This window comes from Phascolarctos cinereus, unplaced genomic scaffold (assembly GCF_003287225.1).
Source record: "Phascolarctos cinereus isolate Bilbo 61053 unplaced genomic scaffold, phaCin_HiC Scaffold_5;HRSCAF=322, whole genome shotgun sequence".
Classification (NCBI taxonomy): Eukaryota; Metazoa; Chordata; class Mammalia; order Diprotodontia; family Phascolarctidae; genus Phascolarctos; species Phascolarctos cinereus.
The window spans coordinates 250173821-250189756 of record NW_027555958.1 but is presented as its reverse complement, the minus strand read 5'-3'; the positions used below and the strand labels follow the sequence as shown (position 1 = coordinate 250189756).

Genomic DNA, 15936 nt, shown 5'->3' with positions numbered 1-15936 from the left:
TATCCTCATGCTTATAGATGATGAAACTAAGGTTCAGGGAGTTAAGTGATTTACCCAAGGTCACACAGCTAGTATCTGTCTAAGGCCGGATTTGTACTCAAGTTTTCCTGACTCCAATCCAGTACTCTTCCAGCTAGCTGCCTGGATAGATGGATAAGGGCATATCTAGGAAATCACTGAGCCTCAGAATCCATCTGTTTCTTCCTCTAGGTGATCTTGAACCATGAATCATGGGGCCATGGTTGAACCATTCAACTTTAGGTGACTTCATCCTCTTGGGCATCTTCTCACACAACCAAACTGATCCTGTCCTTTTCTCTGCCATCCTGGTGGTCTTCGCGGTGGCTGTGGCTGGGAATATGCTCCTTCTGTTCCTGATCTATAGTGATGCCCAGCTCCATACTCCCATGTACTTTTTCCTTAGCCACCTCTCCCTTATGGACTTCGCTCTGATCTGTACCATTGTACCCAAGATGGCTGACAATTTTATACATGACAGAAAATCCATTTCTTTCATTGGATGTGGGCTGCAGATTGGCTTCTTTGTTACCCTAGTTGGCTCTGAGGGCCTTCTACTGGGCCTGATGGCTTATGACCGCTACGTGGCCATCAATCGCCCTTTGCGCTACCATGTCCTTATGAGCCAACGGGTGTGCTTTCAGATTGTTGGTAGCTCTTGGGCCTTTGGAACCCTAGATGGATTAATCCAGGTAGTGGCAGCCATGACTTTCCCCTACTGTGGTTCTAGAGAGGTAGATCACTTTTTCTGTGAGGTGCTAGCTTTGTCGAAGCTGGCTTGTGCTGACACATCCCTCTTTGACACCCTCCTTTTTTCTTGTTGTGTCTTCATGCTCCTCTTCCCTTTCTCCATAATTGTGGCTTCCTATGCCAAAATCCTGAGAGCTGTGATCAACATGAATTCTACCCAGGCCCGTCAAAAAGCTCTGGCCACCTGCTCATCCCACCTGGCAGCTGTCTCTCTGTTTTATGGGACAGCCATGTTCATCTATCTGAGGCCCAAACGTTATCATGCTCCTGGTCATGACAAGGTAGTCTCCCTCTTCTACACCATCCTCACACCCATGCTCAACCCCTTGATTTATAGTTTGAGAAACCGTGAGGTGATGAGGGCATTGAGGAAGAGGCTAAGCCACTGGGTTACTGCTTGCCAGAAATGACCCCATGTGTGTGCCTGAAGAAGGCTCCCTGAGACTGATTTCTCATACCAGATAACACCTTATGGCCCATGTCAATGAAAAACATCTTATGTTTTCATAGATTTTCTATCTGTCTCTTCTAAGGTAGACAGAGGAGACAAATGACATTTCACTTGTTATTCTTGTTTTGCTAACTGCTTCATTTCTCAGTATTTCATTCATTCATTCATACCACCATTTGTCAAGTGCATACCAAGTGTGAGGCAATGTAGAAAGTTATAAAGTAGAAACTCTTTCCCTTGCCCCTTCTCCCCAGCTATGTCTCATTCTGAGAATAGAGATGTCGGGAATGGCTTAAGCTCCTGAAAACTCAAGTGTCCTGAGAAATTACTGGTCCTGGGCAGGCTGTTTCATGCTAGTAGAGGTGTTTTCCTAGTAAACTCTACTTCCACCTTCTAGCCCTACTTCTTAGTGATATCACATGTAATGATACCAAACCCCAATGACCCAGCTTTCAGAATGTGCCAGTATGTTTTCTCCTTCTTTAATGATGGTCTGAATAGGGCTCATGATAATCCTGGAATGGCAAAGTATAGGGAGTGCAGTATCAGCACCTCTAAATATCCCCTGGGGCCACAAACAACTTAGTGATAATCTACTATGAACTCTGAGTAGAAATTCCCCCTTCAGGCCATATTTCTGTCCTCCTTAGTGACCATCCAAAATGGGAAAAGGTCAACCAAAAGAGGAATGAGCTGCCTCAGGATGTCTACTTTTCTTAGAGGTCTTTAAGTAAGAGTAGATGAGCCCTTTGGGGAGGATGTTGTATTGAAAAGTCCTGATCATGTATGAGTTGAACCAGATACTCTCTGAAATCTGGTCCTACAGTAAAGAGCTCTTAGGATGGCTTGTGGAAAACCTGGGAAGATCACCTGTGGGAGAATCATGAGGATGTGCCTTGGAGTAACTATAGAACTTGCTAAATAATTGTATTTTGAAGAGGAGACCATTGGATGGTCTATAGAGGCTGTCAGCAGCTTCAGTGACCTCCTCCTTTGTCTTGTCTTCTTTTGGCTTCATTTGGATATTACTTAGCTTACTGGGGTGATGAGAGACAAATTGGAAGGACCTCAAGAGGCCCCAGGAAGCTCAAATCCCCTGAGTGACCCTGTCAAAGTAAGGTCCTCAGGAAAGGCTGAAGCCATCATTTTCCTGCCAGGAGGAGTCTCAATACCAACTAGCTGTTGATTGCCTAGGCATTTCCACCCTCTTGGTGCCCACATGAATCAGCACTAGTGCCAAGTCCAGGCTCCTCCCTCCCTCCCTGCCAGTGCCTAGTTCTTTTTGAACCAAATTTGGAGCCTCCAAAAACCCCCATCAGATTTTACTTGTTTTGGTTTCTCCTTATCACTTGCTCCAGGGGATCCATTGTCTCTGTCTGCCCTTCTTCATTAGGAGTCCAGGTATTTCCGTGCAATAAAGCAGGCTTGTTTTATTTTCTCTCTGCTGTCTTGCTGTGTGTTCCATGTTTTCTTGTATTGCACTTTGGAACACCAAATCTTACTCAAAGTGTATTATTAATGTCTTTTTAAAAATATTATCATAGTTTCCCCCAATTTCCCTCTCCCTACCCCATCCCAGAGATCCATTCCATGTAACAAACAGTATTTTCTTAAAAACAAAAAAAGAGGTAAAAAATTGATATTCCTGATCAACGTACTGAAAAAGTCTGAAAATATAAACAGTGTGTACACTTGTGAACCTCCCATGTCCTCCAAGATGAAGGTTGGGGTGGAAATGTCTTCTCATATGCCTTCTTGCAAAGCATGATTGTTCTAATTTTGCAACATTCACTTTTGGTTTTTTTCTATGTGGTTATTTCTGCGTACATTGTTGTAGTCATTGTATTTATTCTCTTTTTGGCTCTGCTTATTTCATTCCGCATCAGTTTGTGTAGATCTTTCCATACTTCTCTATATTCACCACATTCATCATGTCTTACAGCATGGCAATATTCCATTTCACACATGTGTAGCCGTTTCCTAATCAATGGGCATCTACTTTCCAATGCTTGGCTATTATAAAAAAGTGCTGGTATAAATATTTTGGTGTATGTGAGGCCTTTCTTCTTCAGTGGCCTCCTTGGGGTATAAGTCTAGTAATGGAAATTCTGGGTCAAAAGGTATGGACATTTTAGTCATTTTATTTGCCTAATTCTACATTTCTTTCCAAAATGGTCGCACCAAACTACCCACAGCTCCACCAGCAATGCACCATCATGTTGATTTTCTCACAATTTCCAAACACTGGCCATTCCCATCTTTTACCATCTTTGCCAGTTTGGAGGCTGTGAGATGAAATCTCAGGGTTATTTTGATTTTCATTTCTCTGATTGTTTGTAATGATTTGCAGCATTCTTTCATTTGTTTATTAATAGTCTGTAATTCTTCTTAGAACTTTTGTTCATGTCCTTTAAATACTTATATTTTGAGGATATCCATTAGGGAAAAGCATTTGGTTCAACCTGTAAAAAGCTATGAATTAAGCACTTATTAAGTGCCCATGATGTGCCAGGCACTGTGCTACACACTTTATAAATATTATCTCTGTAAGGCAAGTGCTATTATTATCCCTGTTTTACAGTTGGGCAAACTAAGGCAGATAGGGTCACATGTCTAGTGAATATATAAGGCTGAATTTAAACTCAGGTCTTCTTGACTCCAGGCCCAGTGCTTTGTCCACTACAACATCTCACTGCCTGGCAGTGGCAGTACCTTGGGAGTTTTGGAAGGTTAGGAGAGCAAGCCATAGGCATCTGGAAGTTAGGGTTCAGGCCAGGTTTCAAGAACACAGTGTGCTTAGTTAGAAGTGGTCAGAGTTTGATGTAATTGTTTCAGAAACACCAGAATCAGCACAACACTGGTGACCCAAAGAGCAATGAGCTACTTTTGGGAGTGACCTTCAGGACTCCAGACCAGTCGGTAGTTGATAGGCAGGATCTTTTGGCATTCATACTGCGTCTGGACAAGAGCATGGTAGCACCAGTGCTACTTAGGAACTGAGTTGAGTTTCAAGGCTATTCCTCAAGAAACTGAGGTGGTCCTTTGCAGTGATGCCAATGTTTTTTGTTCTGAGAATCCCTTTCAACACATAAAATATGTTGTGAACCCCACTGGTTAATTTAATACACTACTGATAAATATTGTTTTATATCTATTCTTTAAGTGCTTCCAATAACTACAATGATAACTTTTGCTCCCCAAAAGCTCCACATTAAAATTCATATTATAGAATTATAATTGTAAATTATAAAATTATATTTTGTTATAAATTATTTATATGAAAATTGTAAATATAAAAGCATAAAATTCTAATTATAAAATAATTACAAATATTTTATGAGATATTCTGTAAGAATTAAAAAGTAGTCCAGCAAGACTGCACATGCTACAAAACTTCATTTGAAATTTATCTAACACATTTTGTTGAATATAAATAACATTTAATTTAAATAAGTTATAATTTAGAAGACATTTAACATAATATAACAATCATATATAAGCTTAATTTGAGGTTGGACAATGGTTTGCAATATTTGACTCAATCCCAGGCAAACATATTCTTAAATCTGATTCTGCATTGAGTTTCCTTTTGTATTTTTATTTAAAAGAAGAATAAAGTACAAATGCTTGCTTGCACAAATATGTGTGTGGGGAAGTGGTAGAATAATTTTACGAGCTCTCTTGGTAAGAGATGGAAATGCAGTTTTTTGTTTTTGGCCATTAACCAACTGACAAAAAAGAATGGCTAGTTACGATACAAACTACTTACTTTTTGCTGGCTAATGACACACACCATATTAGTGATAAATATACTTAAGGTTCAATTGCATGTATCGTTTTGTTTGCCATTGGCATACTGGCTACAGGATCTCTACTGCATGACTGACCAGTGTTTCTAACAATAGTAGCATAAGGGGAAGATAAGTTTAAATCTGAAAATAGCCTTAATAGTTCAATGAGAGCCAATACAAGGTTCTTTTCGTAGAATATTTGTGATGGTCCATAATGGTTTCAAGATGATTTATAACATGGATATACAGTAATCACAGCTTACAAAAAGCCTGACTTCGTGTTGTAAGGACTCAAACTTTTCCAAGAAATTTATCACGAGATTATACAGATGATGAGGTATGATTACAGGGTGAAGGGGAACAAGAGGACAGCTTAGGTGTTCTCTATATAATGTGGACAAAGGGATGCACGTGTATCTGACCATTCATTGGGAATCAGTTTGCACTTGAAGGTCAAAGCTGTGTGACAGCTTGGAAACTATTTGATAACAGGTTAAGAAACTACAAGAACACATTGTGCTTTGTTATCATTGTGTGTGATTATGATAGTTTCAAATTGCTGTAGAAACAAACTTGTAATGGTTCAAGTACGTGCATTTTTTTTTTATCACATAGGAAAACTATATTTGTAACACACACACACAATTGGATTATTTATTGCTTAAAGCACCATTAAAGAATTTTAATATGAGCGCTTTAGAGTATCTTCTCAGGGAGCCACTAACTGGGAACCACAGGTATTGGGGAGATTATGCTATTGTCACAAAGGAATATGAGGCACAGCTTTCTGAGTATGATCAAGTTATTAGCAAGGCTAGCAATTCCAATAAAATGAGATCCTAAGCTTCTCTGAAAGCTAGAGCAGCCTCTTTTACATAGTTGAAAAGATAACAATTTATATGAGGTGCTAAAAATCTCCAATGAAAAACTAAACTAAGACAGTAATTTGCCTACATGTAAGAGTGTGCTTACATTTGGCCTGACTCACACAAAGGGGACTCCAGGACCCCTGGCAATGGGGAAAACACAGAGTTGACCAACATCTTCTGGAAAGCCCTGTCTTAGGCAGCTCCTTACACTAGAGTGGTCTGGTGCTAGGCTCATGACTAGACAGAACATCTTATGACCATGTCGATTCATTCTCCCTCCTCCTTTCTGGGGTAAGATAGATTGAGTCCAGGCTGTAGCCTAGAGAAATGGGGAAGTTAAACTCTTATAAACTCTAATGCTGAGGTTTATACAATTAAATCTAACTCTAATCCATAAGTACTGATTCCAGTGATTCTCAATAAATACTACAATAATTCTCAGTAAAGAATACAAAATAAAATGGGGTATCAATTTTCACTTCCACACTCCTCAAGTGTAGGAGGTGGGGATGTTTGAATGTTTGTTTGAATGGATAGACAGCCCCTAACAATGGGGAAAACCCAGCTAGAGGTTGGGGACTGGAGCCAGGGGACTGGAGCCAATAGCAGTAGAGAAAAGAGATCTTCTTCCTTAGTTTGCCTTGCCCTGAAAGTGTGGGGCTGTTGAGGTCTGAGAGGTTGAGACCCCTCAAAGACTGGAGTACAGGACGGGGTTGTCCGGAATGATTTCACAGACTCAAGCATTCTTTAAGTCAAGTTGGCAAAAAGTTTATGGTTACTTTGGCATTAGATATGGAAAGGCAGGCAGGCAGGCAGTTAAGGTCCAAGTCTCTTCTTGAAGAAGATTGGATAGTAAAATGCAATTTCTGCATATGCCACAAGGTGGCACTCCACAGTGCCTCAGTTTGCTCACTAGCAAACATACAGTGATAGAACTTGTCTAGTAGGAATGGACAGGCCTTTATCTTTTGAAGGGGCTAAAGATAATTCTTGAGAAGAGACTGGTGGATATCTAGAGGGAACTGAGTGGTGAAATTATTTCAAGAAGTAAGGAGAGCTCCTCTGCTCCTCTGTAGTTGCAGTGATGGTTAGGTAGTAGTGATTCCTGCTGTGATATTTCTCACAACTAAAACACTATAAATAGTTACATGTGATCTCCATGTTATTATTGACTATGCTGTTAATAAATTGTAAAACTGGTAATGCTAATATTCAGTTAATCTCAAGAGTTTAGAGATATGGATACATAGAGACATCTGAGCCATGGCTTATGGAGAAAGATTTCCTCAGTTCATTGTATAAACAATATTCAATAAACAGTGGTGGGAGTTCCAAGTTGATTGATTAATTAATGATAGAGGTATTGCTATATTATAAAGTAATAACAATCAAAACTATTTTGTACTGGTCAATACATCTCTACCATAGACTATTTAATTATATTCCAAAGAGAAAACTCACATTTACTTGGTTACTTTGAGTAACATTTGCCAAATACAGATCTTAGCCTTCCTCTCCTCAATACACAATTGAACATATATATACACACATACATTCCTTTTCATCCTGTGTGACTCATGTCACTATTTTTCCATTAGTCCTCCATCCAGGCTCTTCCCAGGATGCTAAAGTCTTTCATGTTCTTTCTGCGTATGGAGGTCACTTGGAGAATCTAGAGCTCTCTTTGTCTTCACTCCCTTTTCTAGTCATACTCTCCCACCTGTGAAGTAGTACAAAACAGTGTCAGTGCTGAATGACATGTTATAAATGTGGGATATGATACATTCCTTATTGTCAAGGGACTTGAAAATCTAATTGGGCAGTAAAGAGAAGCAACCCATATGTTACAATAGAGAACCTTTGAGTTCTGAGCTGTATACCAGGGACAACAAGTGCTGCAGGTGTTCAGAGAAGGGAGAACAGAATGTGGGCTAGAACAATCCAAAGCAGAGGTGTCAAAATGTGGTCCACTGGCCCCAACCGGGCCACAACATTCCTGAGTGCAGCTCCAATCAGAATAAAATGTAATTGGAAAATATATAACAAAATAAATAAAAATACAGTAAAACAGAAATAATATTAGATTTTAAAACTAAGACAATATGCAGCCTGTAGGATTACTTACGTATGGACTTGTGGTCCCTATTTCTATTTGAGTTTGACACCACTGATCCAAAGGATTCGTGATATTGATAGCACTGGAGCTGCTCCTGACCATAGCAAAGGATTTGGCTAAAAGAAGAGGGCAATATTGTGAGGTACCTGGGGAAGTAGGAGCTAGGAAGAATCAAGAAAGTGTATCCAATATGAATCATGACAGTTTTACCTGGAAGTCAGCCAAGCAAACTCCTTCACTATGCTAGGGATGTTCTTGGGTGCCATTCTTAGAAGGCATTTTGGGCAAAAGCACTTACAGTCTTTTGGGCAGTAATTATGTTTCCTGAACCCTAACCCAACCCTAAGGGTTAACTCCTCCTTTTCCAAGGCCTTATGCCTGGGCAGAATAATGGTGGACCTGAGGAGCAGTTTCCAATTCTTCAGAGGGAATGGGCTCCTTCTTGCTGATGCTAGGGACATTCTGCCATTCCTTGTGTTTCAACCTGAAGCAGTGGGGTTAAGGGTTGGGGGCAAGGGGAGAGGGACAGGGATTCTCCAACAGCCCAGCACTAGATTCTTGTAGAGTTTTGCCTGACTCAAAATCTTCCCCATCCTTGCCTCTCCAGTGAAATAGGAAAAACTGGGGACTTCATTTCCATAGGGAGCCAAAGGACTTGTTATCATGTGAATAGGCTTCAATGTGAGGTTTTGGGAAGGGAGGGTGAGGGAAGAGTGGGGACCCCCTCTCCCATTTGCGCTGTGTTAAGACTTCTACTTTGTAGAAGGGGAGATTTTAGCTGGGACTTAAAGTCAGGAGGCAGAGATAAGGAGAGAAAGCATTCCATACATAAGTGATAGGCAGTGAAAATGAAAAATCAGTGAAAATGGGAGATGAAGTGTTTGGTTGGAGCAGGGAGGCCAATGTCACTGGACGGAAGGGTATACTGGGGGGAGGTGTAAAATGCCAAAAGACTAGAAAGGTGGGGGAATGGGGCTAGATGATGAAGGGCTTTGAATACTATACAATTTTCTATTTGATCTTGGAGTTGATAGGGAATGGAGTATAAAAATGGAATATGAAATACTTGTAAGACTTAGTATGAAATCAAGTCAGAAAAGGTAAAGGGTGCCATGTTCCCTCGAGTGCCAAGCAGTTTGTTTAAAAACAAAACAAACACTGGCTCCCTACTGCCCACCAGCAAGTAATGCCTGCATGACTAGGAATATTTCAAAGAATGGCGTGGAGGTGGTGAAGGTGGTGGGGGCGGGGCGGGGGGGAGTATTGGAGCAAAAGGGGCAAAGTGTCCCCTACCGGGAGGTAATTGCAATAGTCCAGGGAGGTGATGAGTCAGTACTAGGGTGTGGGCAGTGAGAAGAGGAAGGCATCTGTCAGATGTGAGCAGTGGAGTCACAGCAGAGGTTAGAAGTTGCCCAGCTCCAAACTCTCTCCTGAAGTCCAGTCTCACACCACTTGTTGGACATCTTCCCGTGGATACATATCTCCCAGGCATGTGGAGTTGAAGCATTCCAAAAGCGAAAGTTAATCTGTTCTGCTATAAACCTGCCCTTCCTCCTCCAATATCCCCCATTTCTGCGGAGGAAGCTGCCAGCCTTTCAATCATGGAGTCATTTTCAATTACGCCAGCAAAGCAATTAGAGAAGACCGTAAGTGGACTGAAATGCACAAGATGGGACTGCCTGGACAAGATAAAGAGACTGATCATAGGTATTCCAGGAATAGGGTTGGAAAGGACCTCAGAGGCCATGTAACCCAACCCCTTTATTTGTAGACGAGGATGAAAGTGTGAGGCTTTGAAAGCCAGTCTGTGGAAAGTGAACTCCAGAAAAGTGCTAAGCCCTGATTTACAGAAGGAACATGAGTAATACTGATTCTGTTCCCCACTGAAAGGTAACTAGCCTCTTGTCTGTGAACTAAATGAAAGCGTGATTATACGACTTCAGGTCACTGAGGAAGGAAACGAGGGCTCGAGAGGTAAGGTGAGTCGCCCAAAGTCAGATGGTCAGTGAACAGCAGACAGAATGGGAGTTAAGGTTTTCCTGAATCCCAACCCAGGGTCATGAAGTGGCTAGAGCATTAGCCAGGTCTTGGAGTCCCATCCTGGGACACTTAACTAGCTGTGTTAACCCTGAGCAAGTCACTTAAGTATTTTCGGGCTCAGGTTCCTGAAATGTGCCCAACAGTACCTATCCCTTTTGGGGCTGGTCTGGAGAGGAAATGAGCCAACATATGTAACGTGCTTTGCAAACCTTAAAGCTCGGGCACGCTCTATTTGCTATCAATAACGATAGAACACAGATCGGTATCTTTCCTTTCTTGTATATTCCTAGAGCTTACTTTGCACATCACCTACCCGTTCCAGTAAGGCTTTTACTAAGTCGTTAGCTCCTAGAGCAGAGACGTCCTTTTTTTGCTTAAGTGTGGAGAGAAGTGGGGCCCATAAAGTAGAGGGGACGCTAATTTTTAACCCAAAGTGACTCAAGAATCCCAAATGAAAAGCCGGCGGGAATAACTTCTGCAGATGGCGCGCTGCATTCTGATTGGCTTTTCGAGCGAAACATTCCTGTTAGTCATCACACAAACGGATCCCTGATAGGTTGACAGCTTCGGTTTGGTCACACGCCTTTCCCCGCTCAGATCGCTTCACGCCCTAGTCTTAAGGTCAGCCAATACTGAGGATAGCTAAAATTGGTGATAACACTTGTCAATTTACAAAGCAGCACAAAAGCTTTTGGCCAAAATCCATTCTTGTTTCCATTTCCTAAGAGTAAGGAGGCCTGAGGTTTGCAAATGTTACTTTTAAAAATTCCTCACAAGCTAAGAGACCCCGAACAATAGAGCAAAGCTAAAGAAGGAAACGAAACACAGCTCTTTTAAAGGAGAATGTGGGTGGCCCTAAAAAGGGCCTTTGGGGAGTATCTATCGCTCGCAGTTCGCGGCACGGGAAGGTGCGCTTAGCCGCCAAAACCGTAGAGAGTGCGGCCCTGGCGCTTGAGAGCGTAGACCACGTCCATGGCCGTGACAGTCTTCCTCTTGGCGTGCTCCGTGTAAGTGACGGCGTCCCGGATCACGTTCTCCAAAAACACCTTCAGCACCCCACGGGTCTCCTCGTAGATCAGCCCCGAGATTCGCTTCACACCCCCACGCCGTGCCAAGCGCCGAATGGCAGGCTTGGTAATGCCCTGGATGTTATCACGCAGCACTTTCCTGTGCCGCTTGGCACCCCCTTTCCCCAGCCCTTTACCGCCTTTGCCTCGACCAGACATACTTAAGCAGCTTAGGGAAACAACTTTTAACAAAGAAGTAGAACTGCGCCGGTGAGATGTTTATATAAGGCATAGGCGGACCTCTTTGAAAACCGAAATCGGTCTGGGAGGGGTCGGCGGGAAAAGCTGAGGCTCCGCCCCTCCCTGGGCCTCAGGTCTCTTCTCATAGGACAGAAAGGAGCAGAGAGACAATCCCGAACAGAAAGCACTTCCCTTTTCTCAGTGGTATTTTATTTCATTAGAAAGAACTGTGGATGATTCTTTTCAGGAAAAGTTTAATTCTTCATTTCTTATTCTAATATGTTACCGGGGAATGGATGGAAGGTTATTCAGGAACGCTATAGGGCTATAATATAATATAGTATATTATAAATATAAATAATATAAATATAGGGCTTTTTATTCCTTTGAATTTCTCTGTTGTCTATGCACTGTTACAGTTATTAAAGGGGTAGTAAACCTATAAATGTTTTGCATTAATAAAATAAACGTCGTTTAAGTCTTTTTTTTCCCATACTATCTCCCTCCAAGCGTCCCAAGTCCCAAATTTACTTCTTTCTTGTCCCTACTGCCTCCATGGAACAAATTCAGTTTTGCCAGCAAACTATAGATAGGTATTACTTTTAATAAAACCAGTTCTTTATTTTATCTCTAGTTGGCGGAATCTTTGTGGGACGTGTTCATTTATTTATTTTTTTAAGTGCTGTCATCAGGTGCTATTTACACATTAAAGCAGGGGTTCTTAATAGGAGGTCAAACAACTGCCAATACTTCCCATCAGACCTAGATGGAGAGAGGTCAATAACTGAGTCCTCAGACCAGTGGCCCAGCCTCCAGCATAGGTCTCAGAGTTATCAACCAGGAAATCAACCTTTGTTGACACTTAACCTGGCAACTGCTTCTGCGAGTGCTGAAGCCTCTATCATCTCAGCATCCACAGCTATTGCACACCTGGAAAAGAATGTTCTTTCCATCAAAGTCCTTGGCACCAATGAAATGAATACGGCTTTATCAGTTGAAACAGCACTAAAGATATCTTGCTTTTGGTATTACTGCTGCTTCCCAAGGACCGTGGGGCCTTTCCATCCAGTTTTCGGCTGAAATCTCATCTTTGTGTTATCTTCCCCATTATAATGTGAATTCCTCGAGAGTGAAGACTTTTTCTTTTTTCCAATTTGGGCTCTAGGTCTTAGTGTAGTGCTTTGCACATAGTAAGCACTGAATAAATCCTTTTTCATCCATTCATTCTTGTTTTAAAATATCCCATTGCAACATGGTATTGAACAATTTTTGATAGTTTCTTTTATAATGATAATCATTTAAGATCAATTGAGCCCCAGTAAGGGCCAAAAACCTGAATTAATCGTTTTCTCTCTGAGTGAACTAAAAACACCCCCTTCCTGTGTCAGCAAATTCCAGGAACAGATAGAACTGATCAACTAAGCCCAGGATGTCTGGGACCAGATACTCTCTTGAATAATGGGACTTTTCTTATCTTGAGTTTCTATTGACACTTTGACATTCTTCTGTTTTTATTGTATTTACAACCTTATTCAATTAAGAAAATTCCTTTCCCATGCTACATGTTAAACATATGGGGGCTATATTTTTTTGTAACACAGACATCCTGAGTCTGATCACTCTAAACCATATAAAACCTCTCTCATTTTGCTTGATCTCCGAGTCAGAATCACATTCTGGCTTCCATGTTAACATGATTCGCTAGCTAAAAGGGAATAAACTATATAATCATGTTATCATCTAACTTGTTTGCCTTCTTTAACCAAACTTTCAGGTCAACAATGCTGATTCTCTGAGGTTGTGTCAGGCATATTCTTACCTCTATATTTGGTATAGGAATAATGCAAAGGAAGGAAAAGAAAAGAAACTCAGTAAAAACCCAAGCGATTTCAAACCAGGATTCCAACGGATTTTCTATTAATCTGAGCTCTGCTTCCTTTCATCTATTTTTTTATTTATGTGGTATCATTGTGTATATTATTTTTGTTCTGCTTATTTCATACTGCCTTAGTTAACAGGGATCTTATTATGTCTCCCTGAATTTCTCACATTGGTTATTTTATACTGGAGATTAATATTTCATTGCATTCATATTTCATGGTTTATTCAGGAAGTAAGGAAACAAGAATTTATTGAGCACCATTATGTGCCAGGTACTGTGAAATCTTTACAGGTATTTTATCATTAGATCCTCACAATAGTCCTGTAGCTTTTTTCTGATCTGCCAATCTTATAACTCTGTCAAAAAGGATAGTGACAAAAAGTCTGCCGTGCTTGTCATTGAAGAAGTCATTCTGAGTAACTGAGATTATTTTGTTCACTAAACATCCCTTTAAGACAGTTTACAGTTTTTTTTTCTAGGAATCAACATGAAGGTCACTGGCTTATGTATTCTACTTTCTTCTTATTTCTGAAATTGTATTTTTCTCTCTGTTTCAGGACTGTATGACATTTAAGAAAACCTAACTACCTTAATAGGTTCAAGTCATATCTTTAGGATATATGCACAATAATGGTGAGTCAGTGTGTGTGTGTGTGATTATCAACAGAGAGAAGGTACTAGCATGAAAGGGAACCAGAAAAGGCTTCTTTTTTTTTTTTAAATTAATTTATTTTGATTTATCAACAATCACTTCCATATGCTTTTGAGTTTTACATTTTTCTCCCCCTCCCTCCTCACCTCTCTCCCCAAGACCACTCGAAATCTGATAGAGGCTATACATTTACATTCCTATTAAACATATTTTCACATTAGTGATGTTGTAAGTAAGAATTAGAACCGATAGGAGGAACCACCAGAAAGAGGAAACAAAATACAACAGAAGAAAAAAAATAGCAAATAGTATGCTTCGGTCTGCATTCAAACTCCATAGTTCTTTCTTTGGATGTGGACAGCATTTTCCATCATGAGGCCTTTGGAGATCCTTGTATTGCTGACAGGAAAGGCTTCATGAAGAAGGAGGAGTTTTTATCTGAGATTTGAAGGAACTCAGGGAAGCCAAGAGATGACAATTAAGCAGGGAGAATATTTCAGGCAAGGAGGACAGCCGGTGTAAATGCCTGGCAGCAGAAGATGGAACGTCTTGTGTGAGGAACTGCAAGGAAGCCAGTGTCATGGAATCCCAGAGTGCCTGGCGGTGAGTAGAATACAAGAAGACTGAAGAGATAGGAGGGATTCAACTTGTGAAGGGCTTTGAATGCTATATAGAGTATATTATACTTGATTTTGGAGATGATAGGGAGCCATGGGAGTTGACTGAATGGAAGTGTGGGAGGCGTGCGTTGGGGGAGAGTGACGTGCTTAGTTCTACGCTTCTAGGAAAATTAAATTGACAGCTGAGTGGACTGGTGTGGGGAGAGAGACCTGAAGTAGGAACACCAACGAGCAGGTTATTGTACTAGTTCAGGTGTGGGGTGACAATTCACAATTCTACTTATTCTCGTGCCTGCTTTCTCTCTGCTCTTCCAATATTTATTATTTCCAACTTTTATCATTTTTGCCAAATTGGTGGATGTGAGGTGAAACTCCAGAATTGTTTTACATTGAATTTTGTTATTAGAAAGTGGGAACACTTTCCCTTATGTTTGTTGGTAGTTTGTATTTCTTTTTTTGAAAACTGGTTCATAACCCTTTGACCACTTACCTATTGTGGTTTTAGCCATTTGTCTGTGTCAGTTCCTTTTATATGTCTTTCAAAGAAATAACCGCCAGTCTTCTGCTACAGCATGACTGAAGCACATTTCATTTATTCATTAACTTGTGGCCACATGAGGGAGACCCATTGGAGACTCCAAGTCTGATATGGACAGCAAGAATTTGTTGATAGATGGAAGAGATCAAAACTTTTTATAATCTAAGTGAAACAGATCAAACAATGGGAAACACAGAATGAAACAATGGGACACATATTATGGAAAGAATACAGCATAGAAGTTTGGGAGATGAATGAGCCTTGGTCAGTTCCTCCTAAGTTTCTCCAGAGGGAGAAAACATTAACATATAATGGGTTATCAAAAATCATAAGGAAGTAGAGTTTTAATTAGAGGTAGAAAGGTTTTCCTGATTTTTTTCAAGGGTAGCAATACCTAGTGTCACTACAGGCCTTCAGAGCAATGTCAAACTCTTCTAGAAACACAACGGAATAAAATGGTCTAGTATTCTGTTTCTGCATTTTGGAAATTAGACTTTTCTTAAAGCTATGTGTCATAAACATTTTTTTCTGCTTAAAATCTTTTTATTCTAGTTGGATTGATTTTGTTTCTATCAAAGCTTTAAAATTTTATATATTCAGAACTACCTATTTTGTTTTTTTGTGATCTTTTCAAAAGTACCTTGTTTTGTTCAGGAATTTTTCTCTTAAGTATAGACCTGAAAGGTAATTCTATGGATTATCCTCTATTTCTTTTTAACAATAAGACCTTTTATGTTTAGGGTACTGATCCTTTTGGAGCTTGTCGTGCTATTTCTTATAAAAAGAAAAATGCTCATCCAAACCTCTTAGCATGTAAGCAGTGGAGCATTACAAGTCTACCATTCCATCAAGAAGCTGCCTTCCAGGGTGAGACTGAAGGTCATACAAAAAGAGGACAAATCTCAAAATCTTCTGAGCTTTGTTTTGAAGGGGAAATGCCATTTTTTTCCCAGGAGCTCTGA

The 15936-nt window shown here is 40.5% G+C and overlaps 2 protein-coding genes across 2 annotated transcripts; one reads left to right on the top strand and one right to left on the bottom strand.

Moving 5' to 3' along the window:
- The first annotated feature begins 230 nt into the window (after positions 1 to 230).
- OR2AE1 (olfactory receptor family 2 subfamily AE member 1) lies at positions 231 to 1178 on the top strand. The gene has a single exon (XM_020979089.1). The coding sequence runs from the start codon at positions 231 to 233 to the stop codon at positions 1176 to 1178; it is 948 nt and encodes a 315-aa protein (XP_020834748.1).
- A 9703-nt stretch (positions 1179 to 10881) lies between these two features.
- On the bottom strand, positions 10882 to 11276 carry LOC144457633 (histone H4). Its single transcript, XM_078155540.1, has one exon. The coding sequence runs from the start codon at positions 11259 to 11261 to the stop codon at positions 10950 to 10952; it is 312 nt and encodes a 103-aa protein (XP_078011666.1). The 5' UTR covers positions 11262 to 11276; the 3' UTR covers positions 10882 to 10949.
- Between the last annotated feature and the right edge of the window lie 4660 nt (positions 11277 to 15936).